Source organism: Corvus moneduloides, chromosome 5 (genome assembly GCF_009650955.1).
Source record: "Corvus moneduloides isolate bCorMon1 chromosome 5, bCorMon1.pri, whole genome shotgun sequence".
Classification (NCBI taxonomy): Eukaryota; Metazoa; Chordata; class Aves; order Passeriformes; family Corvidae; genus Corvus; species Corvus moneduloides.
In genome coordinates this window covers 45551064-45569952 of record NC_045480.1, presented here as the reverse complement: position 1 = coordinate 45569952, position 18889 = coordinate 45551064, and the positions used below count along the sequence as shown (strand labels likewise).

The window sequence follows — 18889 nt, the reverse complement described above, 5'->3', positions numbered from 1 at the left end:
CTGAGTATTCAGTGTTCTTTATTTATATGATTATCTACTTGCTCATTTGTTTTATCGATAACAGTGAGTAAATTTTCCTTATCAGTATGACGGAGGTAGACCGTGGTCCCTTCTGGGTCTTGCAAGAAATGTGCTCTGCATGTTCTTCCATATTTTAGAGGACTCTTGACATGGTGTGGTTGTCATGCATGGCTGCCATAAATTTTTTTTTGGGGGGGGGGTTATTTTCTCCTTTTCTGCTTGATTTTTTCAGCTAATTCCGGAATTTGGACCCTTCCTTGGAGTGGTGTGGCTCTTCTCACAGTGCCTGTGTGGCGTGGAGAGGTCTGTGTCAGTGCTGTGCCATTCCCCTTGTTGGGTTGGTCATTTTCTGTGAGGGAAGTGCATAGGCTAGAGAAGTCTCACCTTGAGCCATGGTGGGCATAGCAGGATCCTGGCATGACTAGTTCTGATTCTCACACCAGAAGGCAGGGAAGAGGGGAGGGTTCCTTATGGAATCCCTTTTGCTATTCCTGCCCCTCTCAGCAGCATTCATTCTGTCTTTTCTCCTCTGGGCAGCTGTCGGGCTGCTGTAACGCATCACTGTCCTCGTCGTGCCTCTGCTGGGAGCACCTTTTCCTGAGGATGAGGCACAGTAGCCTGTGCCTGTTTGCTGGTGCCACGTACTCAAATGTATTCTGCTGCCTAATAACTTGCTCTTCCCTACAGCCTCTGTCAAGCAGGGAAATCCTAGTTGTTCAAGCTCTTTCTGAAGATGAATACACTTGTCAGTCCATGTGTCCCATTATCTTGCCCGAACCTGTAGGAAGACTCATTGTGCTCCACCTGGACATTGGCACTGGACCACTGGGTTTGCTCCCTGGCTCTCCATGAGAGATAAAGCCTAACTTTTCTCTACCTGCTTCACATGACCACACATCCTTAGTAAGTCCTCTTGGAGGTGTTTGCTAAGCCAGGAACCCAGCTGTGGGACACTCTTTGGCATGTTGCATTGACAGTGGTATAATCCCTAGCCTACCATGACAAATCTGTTGGCCACTTCTTTGCTTCAGTAGCACTGTCAACCTACGGTGAAGCAACCAGGACGTTAATGCTGCCTGGTGGGTGGAACTCAAGGTATTTGCTTCGCCATCATTCTCCTCATGTCTCTATCAGCAAAGGCTACAGGACACAGATGTGGACTATTATGTGGACTCAGAAGAACAGAGATCAGCTTTTGGACTTTGAGGGGGAAACAGGCCTATTAATTGGCAGAAGCCATGCTTTGCATGGTCACCAGCCTCCTGGTGTAATATTTGGCTCCTATTCCTGTGAAATGAAGCCAAGGTCACCGCTTTCATTGCTGTTTCCCCCTTTATATCTCTATTGCTGCAATGCTCATAGGGAAAAAAAAGCAGCAAAATTTCCATTGCCACAGTGTATTGGTGTCATCTACTTCCATTTACCCCCGTAACTCTGGCTGACACCTCTGTGGGTGTCATCCCTCCTCTGGTTATACCCCTGGTCCTTCCCTTCTTTTGACATTCAGCTAGCTCATTTCAGCAGTGCTTGGTCTGTCCTGTGGGCCACACGGATTTTGGAGGTTGTCGATGAGAGCCAGCCAGTGTGGTTTGGCATGTTGATAGCTACTCACTCACTCCAGCTCTGTTGGACAGGGGGTTGCTGGACTCAAGGGAGCTCCAGCCATCTCTTCTGGCTCAAACAGAAGGCTCCACAGTGGTTGTTCTCTGAAACCCAAACTGAAATGGAAATGGCAGGCAATCTGGGGCTGGACGTGTCAGGTTTCCTTTATCTGAAAAATTTGCATTGTTGACTTTTGGCAACCACACTCTGGCTTCTCACCAAGGGCATCTTTGCATAAGCCTCTGAATTTTCAAAATGCATATTTTTGGATTGCCACAGGAGTGTTTCATGGGCAGTTTTTATGTTCTGTGTAAAGTCAGTACAGGTCTGTTAGGATGTCAGGTTAGCTCCTTGAGTTGTCAGCAGTAGCCAAGGCTTTTATAATACTGTGCCCATGCTGATTGGGTTTTTTTGGATGTGGGTCTGGGGAGGGGAAGATTAAGCTCAGAGTGGCTCAGAACAGCAGTTCGCCCTTTTCCTTGGTCTTACTATGGGCATAAGCACGCTCAGTCTCCAGTCAATCGACTGCAGTCACAGGCAATCCAAGTCCAGTTCCCAGCAGTAACTGGGGCAGTGCTTGAATCAGCGCTGGCCAAAGCCTTGCTCCTTCAGAATTGTGTTGCTGCCTTTGAACTTCTCCTGGCTTGACATGGGCTTGTGCTGTGGCAGGGCTTGGAGTCAGCATGGCTCTCCCAGGCCACACAGCACCCAGAGCCTGTGTCATCCTCTGCGCCAGCCTTGGCCTCCAGCAATTCCACTTGTGGGTTCCTCCCTTTCATTTCCCAGGGCTCGCTCACTCCATAGACAAGTGTGATCTCAAGCAGAGTCACATGCTGTAACATGGCAGCTCTCCATGCGTGCCTGTGCAAGCACAGCTAATTCACCTCGACCACTGGGAGTGGAAGTCCCCCAACTGGGGTGGGATGTCCTCTTTGAGAACCCGCAGGAAAAAAAAAAGTTTGGATGACAGGGTGACAGAGTTCAGAGCCATCAAGAAAGCCCATCCAAGGGGTTTGATTCCTTAGAGCAGAGGAGTTGCTCCATCCCTGAATGCTAAATGACTTCTTAATTTTTATGTCTACCACATTAAACTTCCCAGAGGGTTGCTGAGATGGTTTTTCTTGCAGTGAAACACAGACGTATCTCTTTTGGAGATTATCCTGATAGACAACAGAATGTTTTGGAGCTTGCTATCCAATATGCAAAAGCAGATGTGCTTTTATTGGCTTTTTTTTTAACTTGAACTGTGTTTGCAGCTCTCTGCAGAGCAGATGCTCAGAGTTTTGTTGGTATTCATTGGGTGTAATAGAATTACCAGAGCACCAAGAAGAGATGCTGTGTTTGGTAGAGCAGTGTTAAATCTGTTAGTCTCAAGGACCTCAGGGCTGATTTCCAGGTAATGGTTGGCATGTGGTGTCCTGCTTCAAGGCCCCCATTGTGGAGATGGTCATGGGTGCCTTCAATACCAGAAAGAAGAGGTTATTACAGGAGCTAGATTTCTTTGAGATACTATGGGCAGCCATTTGCCACCCATTTTCATTCCTCCTCATTAATTTTATTTTATTTGTTTATAGATTGAGGGGAAATAAGGGTTCCCAGGCAGGGTCGGGGTCCCCAGTTCCAGGTGCTTATGGCTCCCAATTTTAGAGTACCAGCAGGTATGTGAGAGCCCAGAAGCTCCTGTGGCTGGTCAGTAACCTTATTTAAGTTGGCACAGTGTAACTGGAGCAACATCCTGCAGCTTTTGGATGTTTTTATTGTATTTCTGTTCCTGACTAAATGCATTTTACTGGTATTCAGGTTCCAATTCTTACAGGTTTTTATGTTAGAAAATTATAGTCATCCCCCATTATTTTCTACTCAAAATGTATGTGTTTTAAAATATGAATAATCACTTACATACGCAGCCTTCCAACCTGAATGGCAAAAAAGGCCAGTTACATTCGATATAGAAGTTACACTAAGTTGCAAAATTAACTTTGTTATAGTGGTCACTGGGAAATGAGAATCTGGGCATCTTTCAGAAAATAGCTGATGCAGAAATGGAAAACAAAGGGGGATTAAAATTAAATATTTAAATTGGCTTGTCCTATTATATTATTTAAGCCTGGATATGAATCTGCCTAGCATGAGTTTGTTGAATCAAACAAGGATCTATCAGTTGTGGATTTACCAGAATAAATTACAATTAAAACCAAATTATGATATCTGATAGAGATTGTAATTTATCATTTCTACAAATATTTGATTTGATGGGAACCAAACTGATGCTGCCATTTCCAAAAACCGATCCTCGCAATTTATTCTGTGGTCTTACAAATTTTCCTTTGCTTGCTTCTTTAGTGGGGTCCCAAATTACAACTCTTTTTAATGGTCAACCTATCTTGGCTTGAATTTTCCCATGCCTGAAGTCCACAATGCTGATTTAGCAGAACAAAAACTTTGAAGATATTTCCTTTTCTCTGTGCTGTTTATTATATCCTTTGCTTTGCGTGTAGACCAAGCTCTGAAGCTTAGGTCAGCAAGAAACCACCGTTGTGGCCAGGCTGGCTCGTGGGAAGCAGGGCTCAAATGGTTCCAGTTTGTAGCTCTCCTGGGCCTGAGATGATTCCCACAGGTCAGGCTGGCAGCTTCTGGGGTTTGAAATTGAAGTAAATACCTCTCCAAGGACATGTCCCCTCGACAGTGTTTTTACCTGCATCTGCACACTGGTGGTGGTTACTCTAGGCTTGGGGATTGGTCCTTTAAGGAGAACTAGGATGGATTTAATGCTTACTTGGACCCTTCGGGTTGGAGGCAGACATCAGCTATAAACAGAACATGAAATAATATTTTGCAATTTTTTTTTTGGTTGGTTTTTTTTTTTTTTTTTGAACTTTATAAAGTTAAACAAGTGTTCCAAGAAGGTCTGTGCTTGTTTATTCACTTTCTTAAAACTTTGGAATCCAGATCTAGAAATACAGGCTGACTTAATGTTTACAATTACGATTGCTCTCACTTGAGTTGATTGATGCTACTTGTTAAAAAAAAAAAAAGGTTTTAAGATATATAATCTGCAGGAAAAGATTGATGTACTAGTTAAAATACGTTGCTTTTGTCCATGAGGGAAAACCATTGTGAAAGTATTAGCCTCTCAGTTTTCTAAAAATTGGAAGCGTGTTTGCCAGCTATTACAGAAGCAAAAGGAAAGACATCACAACCAGACTTAAGAGATGTAGCTTTTCATAAAGGAAGCAGCTATATTGCAGACTTAGTAGTAGTTGAGTATCGACCTTAAATAAAGAATCAACATTTCTTAAGAATAATCATGGCCCAATAGTTATAATTATTTTATTTTTGTGGGAGGATTTTAATGTAATTTCTTCATTGCAGATTTCTAGCTGGAGTTTTGCCCTAATGCGTTTTAGAAGGTGATGTAGGCTTGCTAATCCATGTGAGTTTTCTTAAGAAATGTAAAACACTTTTCAGTTTTACCAAATTATCCCAGTAGATGTGCAGTTGAATTTAACCAATTCAAAAAACTTTTGACTTCTTGTTAGGAAATATCCTTTATTCAAACTTGAAAAAATAGATGAGGAAAGGATTATGTTTCCTAGTCTGTGTTTACAAATCTAAATTGATTTGATTTTTCTCAAATGTTCAGGATGCAGAAATTTTACAGATTTAATTTTATTAAGTTGGAATATCATTACACGCCTTTTAGTGACTCAGAATGGAGTAAAACCTAGCAGATAAATTTAAAGCATCATTTATTTATAAACCATAAATGTGTCCAAATAATTTTTTGTCTGTCATATTTTTAACTGTGACAATGCAGTTTTGATTTTAATTCCTTTTTGCTGAATATGATAGCTTAATTGCATTATATAGTCTTAAAGCACATATTTTATATAAAGGTAAGCCAGGTACTTTTAGGCGAACATTAGTTTTCCCTTGACTTATGTGCAAAAATGTTTCCCACTTAAAGGAAAGCGGTTGAAGGAATCTGGATTGGGTAATTTAGGCTGAACTGTTGAAAGTGAAGTTGTTTGCTTAGGCATCAATCCAGTCAAAACTTGTGCACATCTTTAACTTTCTGCAGTCTGTGTAGCCTGTGGGACCTCTACTGACGTGGATAAAGTATCAAGCATGCAACATCATTCCCAGATTGGATGTACATGCCCTACTATCACATGCACTTGAATTAAAAGTGCATTTAAGTGTGCTTGCAAATAGAAGATCTGGGACTCCTCAGAGATTACCTGATCTCACCAAAATGCCCAGCTGACAGTCAAAAATGAGATTTCCTTTCTTGTCTATGCCTGTGCCTGGGGGTGGGGGGGAGGGAAGGGAACGTTTTGTTGCTTTTAATGCGAGCTTCATTGGATTGGTTTGTCTCTCTGGTGCAGTCGTGACGCAGTGTTGTGTTTTATCAGTGCCCACCCCCAGCAGAATTCTTTGCTTAAGAGGAGGCAGATTTTCACCTTCTGAATAAGAATCTGGACTCGCATTGATGCTTCTCGGTGTTGTCTTGTGTGCTCTCCTGTGCCAGAGTGAATTTTATCTCCGGACTGCCTGGTGTAAGTTATAGCCCTCTTTCTACCCTCTGAAAGTTTGCATGTTCAGATGTGACTGTGCTGAATGATAGGATGTCTATTTTAGACTTCAACCTGTATTTACAATCAGGAGGGAAGGTTGCTAGAAGAACTTAGTTCCTTTTTCTCTTGAAACAACTTTTAAATACTGGGTGAGTTTTAAAGACTTCTCTGCATGGATTTTTTTTTATAAAACATGTTTTCTGTAACCATGAGCACTTGTTTTCTCTGAATGGATCTTGAAAATCTGTAGTATTGAGTCATAAAAACTCCTTGCCTGTTAGAAAGACTTTGTTCAGTAGCTGAAGGATCAAATTGTCCTTTAGTTAGAGAAAAAGATATTTATCAGCAAATGCATGAGGACTTGTTGATACTTTACCTTTCTTACTTGTTTGTAGAATTGCTGAAAGTGACTGCTGTCTGTGTTTTTAGTGAATGTTTTCAGCCACAAAATCTCATGCTAGATATTTTATATGCATTTTTGACCTTTCAGTGGTGGGAACAAAAGGTTGATGGGGACTAAGAAAAGGAAGCATCCTCTGGAAGTTTTGGGAGCTGACAGTGACAGTCCCTCTCTGCAATGTTAAACTGGATGGGAATCCTTGGAAAGCTATCAACTTCAGTCTTGTTTCCATATCAAGTAGTAGTATTGAAATATGCTTAAACACATTGTAAATGTGTTAAAATAGGAACTGATTGATACAAAACTTGCTTCTGCTGATGTGGTAATTGATTTTTTTAATAGTAAGTTGGGAGTGTTTTTTGTGTACTGGAGCATTAAACTTGCATAATGTTTGGCCTTGTGACAAGTCCTGTGCATGTAATTTAGAGCCATATAGGGATGTTCTCAGTCTTGAACCACTTGATTCAATACCACCTTTCATATCATGAATGTAGTGTTAGTAATTTAAAGTAAATAATTTGTGAGCCTTGTGGCCTGAGCATGAACTGGAAATGATAAGGACTATTGATATGAATGATGTTAGTAGCTCTGGTTATAAATCAGGCTTGGTTTCTATGCAGTGCTGTGTTTAGTACCCATAGACTGGAATGCCAGATCTGGCCTGAGTTTATACATAGGTGGGAAGCCTGACAGATCAGTTTTATATAAAAAGCAACATACAGAAATAGAGAGGGTATGGACTAACCTCCTAGAAGCTGCTGTCTGGTAAGCATTTTAGACAGACTTTTCAGCCACTGGTAACTAGAAGTGAACCTGCCTGTCAGTACAAATTCAGTGCCACTGTCAATCATGAAACGTCTACTGTTTTCAACACAGCAGAGGAAAAGAAATTGTCCTCTCTTGTCTGCCCTGCCATAATGCAAAGCGGAGTAGTCATAAAAATTATTTTGGGACATGCTACACTAGCTGCTGTCCTTTGATTTTTGTTCATACTTGGGCAACAACAAATCGGTTAAAACTGAGACGTCGCAGAATCTCGGTCCCATCCAGAATAGAAGGAAATTTTCAGCTGCAGCATGGGGCAACTTCTGAGAGTAGCAGAGCTGCATACAGCATGATTTATAGATGGTATGAGATGCATACCTTTCAGTGTTTCACAAGTGCTGTAGGTTCTTCCCTAATTTTCAGTGAAGAGAAGATTAAAGAACATTTACGGCGTCTCTGTTTGTTCCTTTATTGCTGGTGGGTAATGCACTCTGATTGCTTCTCTACAATTTGAACTTAGTCCTGAGCTTTTATGTATCCATTCGTTCCTGCTGTTAGATACTTCTCTGTTCTCTTTAGCAGAAATTTGTTTAGCAAAACCAAAAATCCTCAAACCCTGAGATCTTTGATTTTCAAATTTAGTATTATTTTTTTCACTAAAACTTGTCTAGGCTTAGTAATGTACTGTGAATAATTTCCAGGAGAGCTGTCTTAGTAAATGTCCTAAAATGATCTCATGATTACCACGAGATCCTAACTTTTTCCTGATGATTCACTTGTCATTGTGCATGAATCAAGGTGCTTTTTTACCTAGGTTTTGTTCTTGTCTCTCCCTGAGGGAAGAAATAGCACTCTGTGTTGACAGAGTTGTAACAGGCTGTTTTGCTAACAACAAAATACAGTCCGAGGGGGGTGTCTGGATCATCTGCCAGTGAGGCAGAGGGACATGCTTAGCATTTCCAAAAATCAAATTTTTCTTGCTGAGGTGCAAGTTTCTAAGTCTGCTTAAAAGGCTTCAACTCGGACCTCCTAAGTATGATACACTGGTTATGGATCATAAGAAAACTCTATTAGCTAAAAAACTTGCCTTAATGCAGAATTAGCTTCTTGCAGCTTGAAATGTCATTTCTCTCCACTCTCATAGCCATCAGAGATGCACGCTCCAGCTTCAGGTCCTGCAGCTCCCTGGTCCTAAACAGTTCCTCTGCCCTGCTGATGCCCAAGTGTGAGTTTGCAGCATGGCAGAACAGGCTGGGCTGGTTCAGGAAGAGTTATCCAAAGCCTAAATAGGAAAATGTACTTTTCCACCCAGAGTCTGCTGTGGTAGCATAGCACACCTGACTGCAGAGGTGGTCTCAGTCCCAGAGATGGATGGGAGGCTCTCCCAGCATCCAGCAGGTCAGGTGGAATTGCATTTGGGTTGCATAGAGGCACGTTGATGAAATACGAGAACAGGAGAGACACAGGCTGGTGACTTCCAGGTGTCACACACAGAGCAGATCACCTGCCATTCCCTACTGCATGGTGTTTTTTCCAGTTTCTTTTTCATCCCAGTGGCAACATGAAATACCACAGGCTCTTGGGTTAGATTAGGTGATGAGGGGCATAGCTCAGCGTGTCTGAGCATACCAGATGTATTTTGGGCTCTAGAAAGAAGCGTGCTACAAGATTTAGTCTGTATTTAGTCACTGGCCTGCTTTGCAGGATATTTTGCATTTCTGAAAACTTTCTCAGCAGAGATGTGCTTTTTCTTTCTTTTCTTTTTTTAAGCATTTAAAATCTCTTACCCTTTTTTAAGGTTGAAAGTAGTAACACCTAGCCATTCAAAGGCAGCCTACATGTTAATTTTTAAACGTGTTTATTCCTCTTTTCCTTTTGATTTACATCTTCTTAAAGGCACAGCTTGGCCACTGCTGTGCTGCTGCTTGTGCCAACACACTGGACATCAAGTTGAGCCTCTTGAGTTTTGGAGGAAGCTCTATTTTGAACCATCACCTTGCATAAAATGACAGGAGGGGTGACTTCTTGCTTGAGACATCCTTTCTCCGGAGGCCATATATCCTATTTCACAGGGAGGGAGTTTATGTAGCTGCCTCTCTGAGCCGCTTGCCAAAAGCCCTGCTGACAGTCTTTTGGAGACTCTTTGGCCTTCATGAGGCCGTTTAGGAGCACACATACTCACACTTGAAGTCTTGATTTCTTTGGGACCATCTGGAGGACTTCTCCCCACCCTCTCCCAGGGAAGCTAATAAAGGCAACCTTGTGACTTAGTGGTTTATTTTGGAAACTGCAGGAACTCGCTGTGGCTGGAGGAGCCAGATTTGGCAAACATTGTCCCATGAATTCTGTTGCAGTGGGGGAATGTCACAATCCCCCTGCTCTTTCTTATCCCAGGAATTGGGTCGCCACAATAAATTGGTAGGTTGGTTGATAAGTGGAGAAAAGACAGATCTTTGTTGGGAATAAGGGTGCGCTTTCATCTTGCTGGTCCAAAGAAATGGGTCTCATATAATCACAGAATTGTGGGTGCATGCATGGACCTCAGTCAGCTTTGCTCATTTTCAGGAGAAGAAACTGGGGCAGTGAGGCTAACTTGGCAAAGGTGCTGTGGAAATCCATGCAGGATGAAGAATTTAATCATTAATCTCCAGAATCAAGGAAGGACCCTAGTCCAACATTTCATCTCCTAGCAAAAATCTGATATGCATAATAGAAATTTTTTAGCAAATGCTTTTAGTGGGGTTTTGTATTCATTCACAGGCAAACAAGTGCTAACCATAATTGTTTCTTCCAAATATCATTAGCCTTTTCTGTTTCTGTCAAGTCCTTTTCCACTCAGTGGGCTGAGTGCTCATGAATTATAAAAAAGCAACAAGTCTTCAAACAGAAAACATGATTTGGTGCTTCGTTTTCTCATGTTATCTCATAGTATAAAAATCCTTACACAAATGTTTTTAGCCGTTAAGACCTTCTGAAATGTTATTTTAGAGTGTAAGGCATTCAAGGATTGATATCTGCTCTATGTCTGGAAAAGACTGGAGCAACAGTTGTTCAGCCAGTTTGGAGCCTGCAGAAAAAAAGAGGGGCATCTTTTATGCTGAATATGTGTATGTAGAGAAAGTAACAATCTTTGACATCAATTTAAGAGTTTTCTAGGAAACACTTACGGATAGATGTGTTATTTTCCTCTTGGTTGTTCTCAAGGATCCAGCACCTCAGGAATATGCAAAATCTCTTTTAATTTTTAATTTTACTATTATTTCAGGGGTTTTAGAGACTCTTCCTCCTTGCTACCACAGGACCTGTATTGCATTTGAGTCATTGAAAGAAATTAAGCACGATCTTGAAACTGTGCATGTGGGAATGTTGTATGAAATTGAAGTGACTGTGGGGAAAGAGTGAGCAGGAGGGCTCAGAGCTTTAATCTGACATCCCCTGCTCTCAAGAAGTGCTTCTTAAAACAGGCGGAGTTGGCTCATACATGTTTGCTGCTAAATGTTCGTTTAACTCCTTGCCACAGGACACCTTTGTGGTGGCCGGTAACAGAAGATAATTAGCCCTTGGAGGAGGCATGTGGTTTGGGAAAATTTGCTTCTGCATTTTGACCATCTTCATATCACTGTGGGCCTTATCACTCTGTTTAACAGTGTTTTGGATGATGAAGGTTTTATTTTTTAAACTCCCTTTCTACTCCCTTTCTCTCTGTCCATTTTTTGCTTTGAAAGAGCTTACTCTTTTATCGGACTAAGAAAGATGTAATTCAAAAGGCAGTCATAAAACTTAAACTGTCAAAATAAATACTCAAAGGTATCTGTGACAATAGTTTGAATACAATAACTGTTAGTAATTGGTAACTATAGGAAAAAACAGAGAGTTCAATGTTTTCATTGCACCTTTTTCATAAGCTTCTCTAAATCAGTAGGGATACATGGAAATATTTTAATTATTGTGCTGTTTCAGTGACTGAAAAGCTGCAAAGAAATTGTATTCTTACTGCATGGGATGTGATAACAGCAAAAGATGAATATTAATGTTCTTCAGAGTATTTTCAGTGGTGTTTTCTAGACGGACATATATAAAAAATGATTTTTCAAAAGAGCATATCCATGGCTGCAGCTGATAAAATGTTGAGAGCTCTGCTGAGATCAGTGGAGCTAGGTGTTATTTATCAGCTGGGCATCAGGCTGTATGGTATGGTCCATGTACTCTCTATGTTTTATATTCACTAGGTGCAAAAAGCCAAGAGGAATCCTCCTGCTAGAAGGAGGGCTTATTGCTCTGCTTGGTAAATTCAGCAGAAACAAAACTCCCAAACTTTCTACATTCTTCTAAATTGCCTAAAATATTTTCTTGGTCAGTGATATTGCAAGAAACATATTGCTTTGGAGGTGACCTAATTTGAATCTTTTCTGAATTGCTTTATGATTAGAGCAGTCACATGCTGAGGTAGGACCCCATTAGTAGGTTTAAATCATCTGTTTACTTCTGAAAACACGCATTGTTATGAGCTCTGCTGAGTATTCCCCCCCTTTTATTTTTTTAATTTTCTTTTTCTTTTTTCTTTTTTTGTTTTGTTTTGTTTTGTTTTGTTTTCTCTGTTGCAGGACAGAACATCGCAGTCATACCGGTTTGGAAGCAAAATATGGAATGTGTTTCACTGCTGACCGAAGGCAGCCAAATGAACAGTATTTATAGTAGTTTGAAAATCAGCAGTTAGCAGTTTCTTCACATTCTAACACTACCCAGCACTTTCCAGAGAGAACTCATTGTTTACAAGAAATCTGCTTTCCAAATCCGTTGCGGTGCCCTCCAGCCTTGACTATTAACTATTTGCAAAGGGGAAGCTAATCTACGGTTTGGGGAAAGATGGCAATGGATGAGTACCTGTGGATGGTCATTGTGGGTTTTATCATAGCTTTTATTTTAGCTTTTTCCGTTGGTGCAAATGATGTTGCAAATTCTTTCGGAACGGCTGTGGGCTCTGGTGTTGTTACTTTACGCCAGGCTTGCATTTTGGCTTCAGTTTTTGAAACCACTGGCTCAGTATTACTGGGAGCAAAAGTGGGAGAAACAATTCGGAAAGGTATTATTGATGTTAACCTGTACAACAGCACTGTTTCACTGCTGATGGCAGGAGAAGTGAGTGCAATGGTTGGTAAGTAACAATTTCCTATTCCAAGTAACGTTCGTTGTGTGTCTGTCACCCTGCTCATTGTGAACATTGTTAATTAAGTCTTCCCATCTTCTGGACCTGCACATCTTGTTTTTGTGTGAATGCAGGGGCCTGTATTCCTTTTTAAGTCTCCTATGGTTTTTTAAAATGCTTCTAGTAATTTACATTTTTCAATGGTTCAGCCATTTAACTAATAGATGAAAAGAAATGTTTAACAGAATGGATCCTGTATATGTATAAGATACTGAAAGAAATTATTTTGGAGATTTTTGTGATGGTAAATGGCAAATATAAAAGCATAGCATTTGTGTCTGTACAGAAGATCGTACAGAATCAGCAGTTTGCAATGAATATGTATGAGAAGGAATCCTTTTTTAAAGGGTTACAGAAAATCCAAAAACATTTGTGTAAACTGGTTGCCTACACTTCACCCTTGTCCACGGCAGAACTAAGGGAGCAGTAAAGATAATCACGCATTTAAGGTCTTTTTAATTTTTCTGACCAAAACGACAGCAGGTCAGCGTACCTTAGTCTGCCCCTGTGCTTGTGTTTGTAGTTAACTAAATCTCTGTTCAGAACAAAAGCATATTCTGAGGTAAGTAACATTAAGCCACGGTATTTACTCTTTGTTTATATGCAAGAGGCTTTATGAGCTTTTAGAGAGCTCCCTCAAGGAGCAAACCTGCTTTTAAAGGGCAGGAGGCAGCAGGGAGGAAACCCTTTATCTGTAGGAGAGGCAGCCCCGGCAAGGGGCCAGCCCTCCCACCTCAGTCTGGCAGGTTGGTGATATCCCGTGACAGGCTGGCGTGGTTTATACAAGCACTGCAGCATCCTCTGCTTCAAAGGGGTGTTCCACGTGAAGGTTTTCTTCCTTAAACCTACTTAAACCTGACCTAAATGTTATTTCCACCTATCCCTTCTAACCTCCTCACACTTTTTTTTTTTATGCAAGACCTGCACATGAGGTAGGCGAGTCTGTGCAGAGATCTACTACATGTGGTTATTTTCCTGTTTTCCTTTGGGAAAGGGGAAATTTTAGCTTTCTTTTTTAAATTATTTTTTTTATAATTTTTTAATGGATCAAAATGGACATTGAGTGACAGTTTCTGGAGTTGTCAGAGGTGGCTTTGTGTGCCTGAGAGTGTGGAGGTAGTTGCCTTGCTTCTTTGGCTGCTCCTGAGCCTCCTGAAGGTTGGCCACCTTTCCTTGCCCAAGGGGAAGAGGGGTTGGTTAGCAAGAAATCACTGCTGGGACCGCAGCCACTTCCACAGATGGTCCCACCTTAAACCACCTCAAGTGCTCTTGGCCCCCTCCCCCCCCATCAGTCTTTCCTGATACCTTGCAATGTCAGCTGCAGGTTTCTGGTCTTTCCCTCAAGGTGTACAGTGACTTTTTAGCACCATTCCACTTGCATCTTTTATCCTTGTGCTTGCTGAGATAGCTCTGTCTTTTCCCGTGGGCATGAGCTGCGAGCAGTTCACACCGTCTGAAATGTTAAGTGACCTGTGTATTCTTGATACCATGATTCCCATTGAAGGAAGGGTCCGTTTTCTTTTCTGTATCTATTTCTGTTATCCTGATCCTGGCAGGGCAAAGTTTTAAGTCTCAGATACCTCCTGCAGAGGCAACTGGCCAGAAGCTCAAAGAAAACAACTTATTTGCATGCTTATTTACATAAGCCTGTGTGAACTTCATGACCAGTTGCATTCCCTTCCTCCAGTAGGGGCATTTGGAAGAATTTCCAGATTTTAAGTCTCAGAATTAATCACAAGTTACAAAATGCAGATTTCAAATTTTTTTCCCTCAAATCCATCTCCAGCTTTTCTCAAGATGTATGATATTTTTTCTGTGTTTTCTTTGAGTTTTCCTGGGTGTTTGCTTTTCCTCTTTCTGTTCTTGCTCTGCATTTTCCCCCGCCCTGTTCTCTCATGCCTCACGATCATGTTTTTGCAAATGGATTTAGCTTCTGAATTTCAATGAGGCTTAAATGAGTCAACAGTCTGGGAGAGACCAAAAGTCACTGTATCCTCTTTCCAGATGTTGATGGAAGACCCTTTGATGTTTGCAGCAAACAGCAGATGTAATTTTCAGGTTGACCTCCTGTCCTAAGAGAAAAGGAAGCAGGAAGTAATGGGATTAAAATTTTAAAATGTAGCATTTTGTAGTAATTTGTAGCAAAATAAAATGTTGTCTATTAGGCAGATGAGAAGTTAGGGACTACTGCCCTTGGGGGTAGATTGTAATACTTGCCCAGCATTAACCAATTGTCAGGTTATTGTCAGGACTTGCTCGTGTGTTGTTCTAGAGGTTCTGGTGCAAGCTGAAGTCAGCAGCTGACATGAGTGAGGAGATGCCACCAACAGAGAGGACATCCCAGGCAGGATTAGCAGAGCCAAGTACTAATCTAGTGCTGCAGGTGACATGGTGTTTGATGGGGGCTCACGGCTGGCACAGAGCACCGGAGCCTCAGGGCAATGGATGCAGTGCCCTCAGCAGCAGGGGAGCATGAAACGCACCCTGGCCAAAAGCTGGTGCAGGCAACTCCTGGTCAGGGCAGTCTGCAGCCAGCCCTCTGTCTTTAGGGGATATTAGCTGAGAGGAAAAGGTGTGGGCCACGGTGTCAGCAGGCATGAAGAGTCTGAATTTGGGACTCTGTGACCGGCCTAGTGAGCCTCCTGCTTCCTTGGGTAGTTTTGCAAAGGTAAAAATTTAGAAAACATAGACTTATAAAATTTAAAACATAGATTTTATGTTAAAGAGGATTTAAATCTTTGATGTAGGTAGTTAAAGCACTGGAAGTCCCAGAGAAACATCTTTCTCTGGTGTCCTTTGTATTTTCTTCTGTTCCTTAAACTTCTTTACATTATGCATTGTCCTTCTCAGACCACCCATTGGTCCTCCACCACCTTTTTCTTTCTCTCCTGTTTGTTTTCAATTGAGCAGCCTGGTCTAGTGGAAGGTATCCTTGCCCATGGCACAGAGTTTGGAATAAGATGATGTTTTAAGGTCCCTTCCAACACAAACCATTCTGTGATTCTATGAAGTTAAATAAACAAGAAATAGTTCCATACTCCCTCTATTTCCCCCGACAAAAAACCCCAGTCCTCACGAGACATTTGCAGTGCAGCTGTGGCTTGGTTGCATTTTCCCTGGTTTTTATACTGAGTATTTTGTAATTACATATCTATGGTTGGCCTATCTTTCTATTTGGCTTCTTTCAGATGTAACCATCTGATTTCTCCTTCTCCTCACTTCCACTTGCTGGCCTCTAAGTTCATGTCAAAGGTTTCAAAGTGTTTTTATTTTTATTTTAGTCCAGCAGAAAAGAAGCCAGAAAATTAAAGAGCAGGTGTTCCTTGATTGATCTAGAATTTCCACTAGCAAGAGAAGTAACAGTTGTTTTGGGATAGTACACGAGGAGAGATCGGTTTTACAAACTGGTTGACTGCCAGATATAGCCACATATGATACCAGCACATCACCGTTTGCAGATGGCTCTGTTTCAAGACCTTCAAGCCATCTTCTCATGTTGGAATTGAGGATGGAGGTTAAAACTTTGAGTAATCTGCCAGCGTATGTTCAGTGACCTTGCTTTATCACCCATATCTGCTGCAGATCTGTTAAGAGAGTTAGCGCAGGCCAGAAGATTCAGGATCTCTCATGGCGGTCTGATTGCTGCCATTGGTGACTCTTAATACATGAAAATTTAGTCTTAAGGCCATGAAGGATTATGATGAAGAAGAGATCTTTGTAAGAATTCTCTAATATTAGGTGGGGTCCACAGGAAGCTTATGTTACACTCAAAAGTATTTTGGTGTCCTGAGGTTAGTGCCACTGCAAGAGGAGCAGGGAACGCGTGCCTTTGCAAAGTGAAAATGAGTTGGCGCATGGAGGCACGTGCTTGAGAGCTTGGTGGCCAACTGTGTCTGATCTAACTTCTGAAAGTGGTGCTTGGGGTACTTTTTTTTCCCTGCACTCTTAGCCAGCATCCTTCCTGGATGTCTTGTTGGGACACCAGATTTTTTTGCATTTACTTTATTACATTACATACATACATTAACCACCATCTCTTAGTTTGTTAGGAGAACTTCCTAACATATTTCCTTCTGCCAGGGGTGTCTTTAGCTTCTCCATGACTAAGATCACCCTTTTCTGCAGTCTTAAATTTCTCCAGTACAATGAGCTGCAAATGACGGCAGTGAGAGAGGCCTTATTCCCTCCTCAGTCCATTTTTTCTATAGCGGACTGAATGGCTGTGAATGACTGAGATGAGGCATAAAATCTCTCTGCCCCACAATTTGAACCTTCCTCTGGTAGTATCCAAGTTTAGGAGCATGGGTAGTTCGCTAGTGAAATGGTGAATACCTCCTCATACTGATCACTTGGAGGCTTCCAGGGTCAGCTATCAAGAATGAGGTTTTCTAAGCTTGATGTACACTGGGAGCAGTTTGTGTACTTAATCAGACAGGCTGTAAATACTGAAAGCAGAACTGTTGTGAATTGTAGGGAGATGTTAGTCATAAACAGTCATAAGTAAGACGTAGCATTCAAGGCTGCTATTAAACTGTCTTAGTATCTGCTTTTAGAGACAGAACAGGAACAAAACTCTCTTTAGAAGATCTCTCTTATGCATGTGGAGTGTAGGCAGCACTTGTAAAAGAATGTGGGCACGTGGCAAAGAATTTTCTGTATTACATTATTGTTGTTGTTGTTTATAGCATATGGTTCATTTGTTTCTAGGTTCTGCTGTTTGGCAGCTAATTGCATCGTTCTTGAAACTCCCAATATCAGGGACCCATTGCATTGTAGGTGCTACGATTGGATTTTCTCTGGTGGCAATTGGCACGCAGGGTGTCCAGTGGATGCAGCTTGTCAAGATTGGTAAGTGCTGTCTCCTTTTATGTGTGAGGGTATGTGAAATAGCATGTGCTGCCTGCAAAAAACATTCCCAGAAATCTGCTTTGTGCTGATAGCACTCCCTCATTAATTTATTTTCCACCCCAGTCGTGTCATTCAGAAAATGCACTGGTGCCATGTTCATTAAGGGCTGCAGGGTGTCTCCAGTGGAGAAAGGGGTAAGGCAAAAGTTTTACTTCCCCAGTGGTAAGCTGGGGGCACGTTGTCCCTCAAGAGACATGCTTCAAGGTGACATTCCTCCTCTTCTAATTCTTTTTGTGGCGGCTCATACTACCCTTTTCTTGCTCTCAACAATGTGAACGCTGTCATGTGAATGCCCACAGTCATGTTTCTCCACCCACCACCTTCAGGGCATACAGCACGTTTAACTCACAGCCTCCCGTTGCCAAGATCAGTACATCCAAGCAGGGATGTGATGGAGTGTTTTGTTATTGTTTTGGAAGCCTTTGGAACTTGAGGGGCAGCCTAAAGTCTCTATTAAAAGGATTTTATGCTGAAGCAATGGTAATATATTTGAATTTTAGCAATACATGTATTTTTTTTAATTCTGTCAATAGTAAAAGAGAGTTTTCAGTGACAGCCGAATCAATGTTAACCATGCTGCAAACAATAAATCACTCTGGATGAGATTTCCAGAGTGCTGCCCTAATCCGGTTTTATTGAAATCAGTGGGAGCTTTGCCACCTACTTCAGTTAAATCAGTCCTGGACACTTGCAGTGCTGGCCTGCAAAAAATGTACACACATTATACATTACAGTTGATGCTTCTCTGGCACTTTGGAACTTGAGACTGTTACCCTGGGAGCAGTAACATCCTGCTAGATGCAGTTGCTTTCCACTTGCTTGCAACATTTGTGGTCATGGTGATTAGGAAATTACAGTGCTTTCTTGGTCTATTCTGATTCAAACTACGAGAAATTTTTCTGATGAATTTGACTGCTAAACTTGCAAAATTAGCAGGAAATGCTTTGGCTGATGTTTCTAATGGTATCTAGCACTACTTTGACTTTAATGAGTGTCGGTGGACACTGAGTTGCACCAGTTGGAAGTAAACATGCAGAACACTTATTCCAGTTGTACAAGAACTGTTTTAAATTTGTTGCTCATTAACAATGTACTTAACTATTATGCAAGAATACTGTTTATTTCAAGTTTCATTCTTTCTTCAACACAGTTGCCTCTTGGTTCATTTCCCCACTGTTATCTGGCTTGATGTCTGGAATCCTCTTTGTGCTGATCAGATTCTTCATTTTAAACAAGGTAAAGAAATCTCACTATTAAAATGAGTGCTTAGTATGAGGGTTGTGTTTTAGCCTCCCATTTGAGTGCTGGCATTTCCAGAGCTGAAAATTTGTGACTTCTTTTTGGACAGGAGACCTGTCATTTTTTTAATAGCCTTTTGAGTTCTACTTGCTCTTAGCAGTTTTGAAAGCT

The 18889-nt window shown here is 41.5% G+C and overlaps 1 protein-coding gene across 7 annotated transcripts in view; it reads left to right on the top strand.

Moving 5' to 3' along the window:
* Positions 1-18889, top strand: part of SLC20A2 (solute carrier family 20 member 2) — a 57394-nt gene that overhangs the window by 12630 nt on the left and 25875 nt on the right. For 5 of the 7 annotated variants that reach the window (XM_032109853.1, XM_032109854.1, XR_004240319.1 and 2 more), the window contains 4 exons: positions 6039-6182; positions 11970-12520; positions 17279-17419; positions 18630-18715. In XM_032109853.1, coding sequence (XP_031965744.1) covers positions 12232-12520; positions 17279-17419; positions 18630-18715 — 516 coding nt within the window. In that variant the 5' untranslated portion in view covers positions 6039-6182; positions 11970-12231. Of the gene's footprint in view, positions 1-6038; positions 6183-11969; positions 12521-17278; positions 17420-18629; positions 18716-18889 lie in introns of those variants that run through there. The other 2 variants (XM_032109857.1, XM_032109856.1) reach the window with 1 other exon arrangement.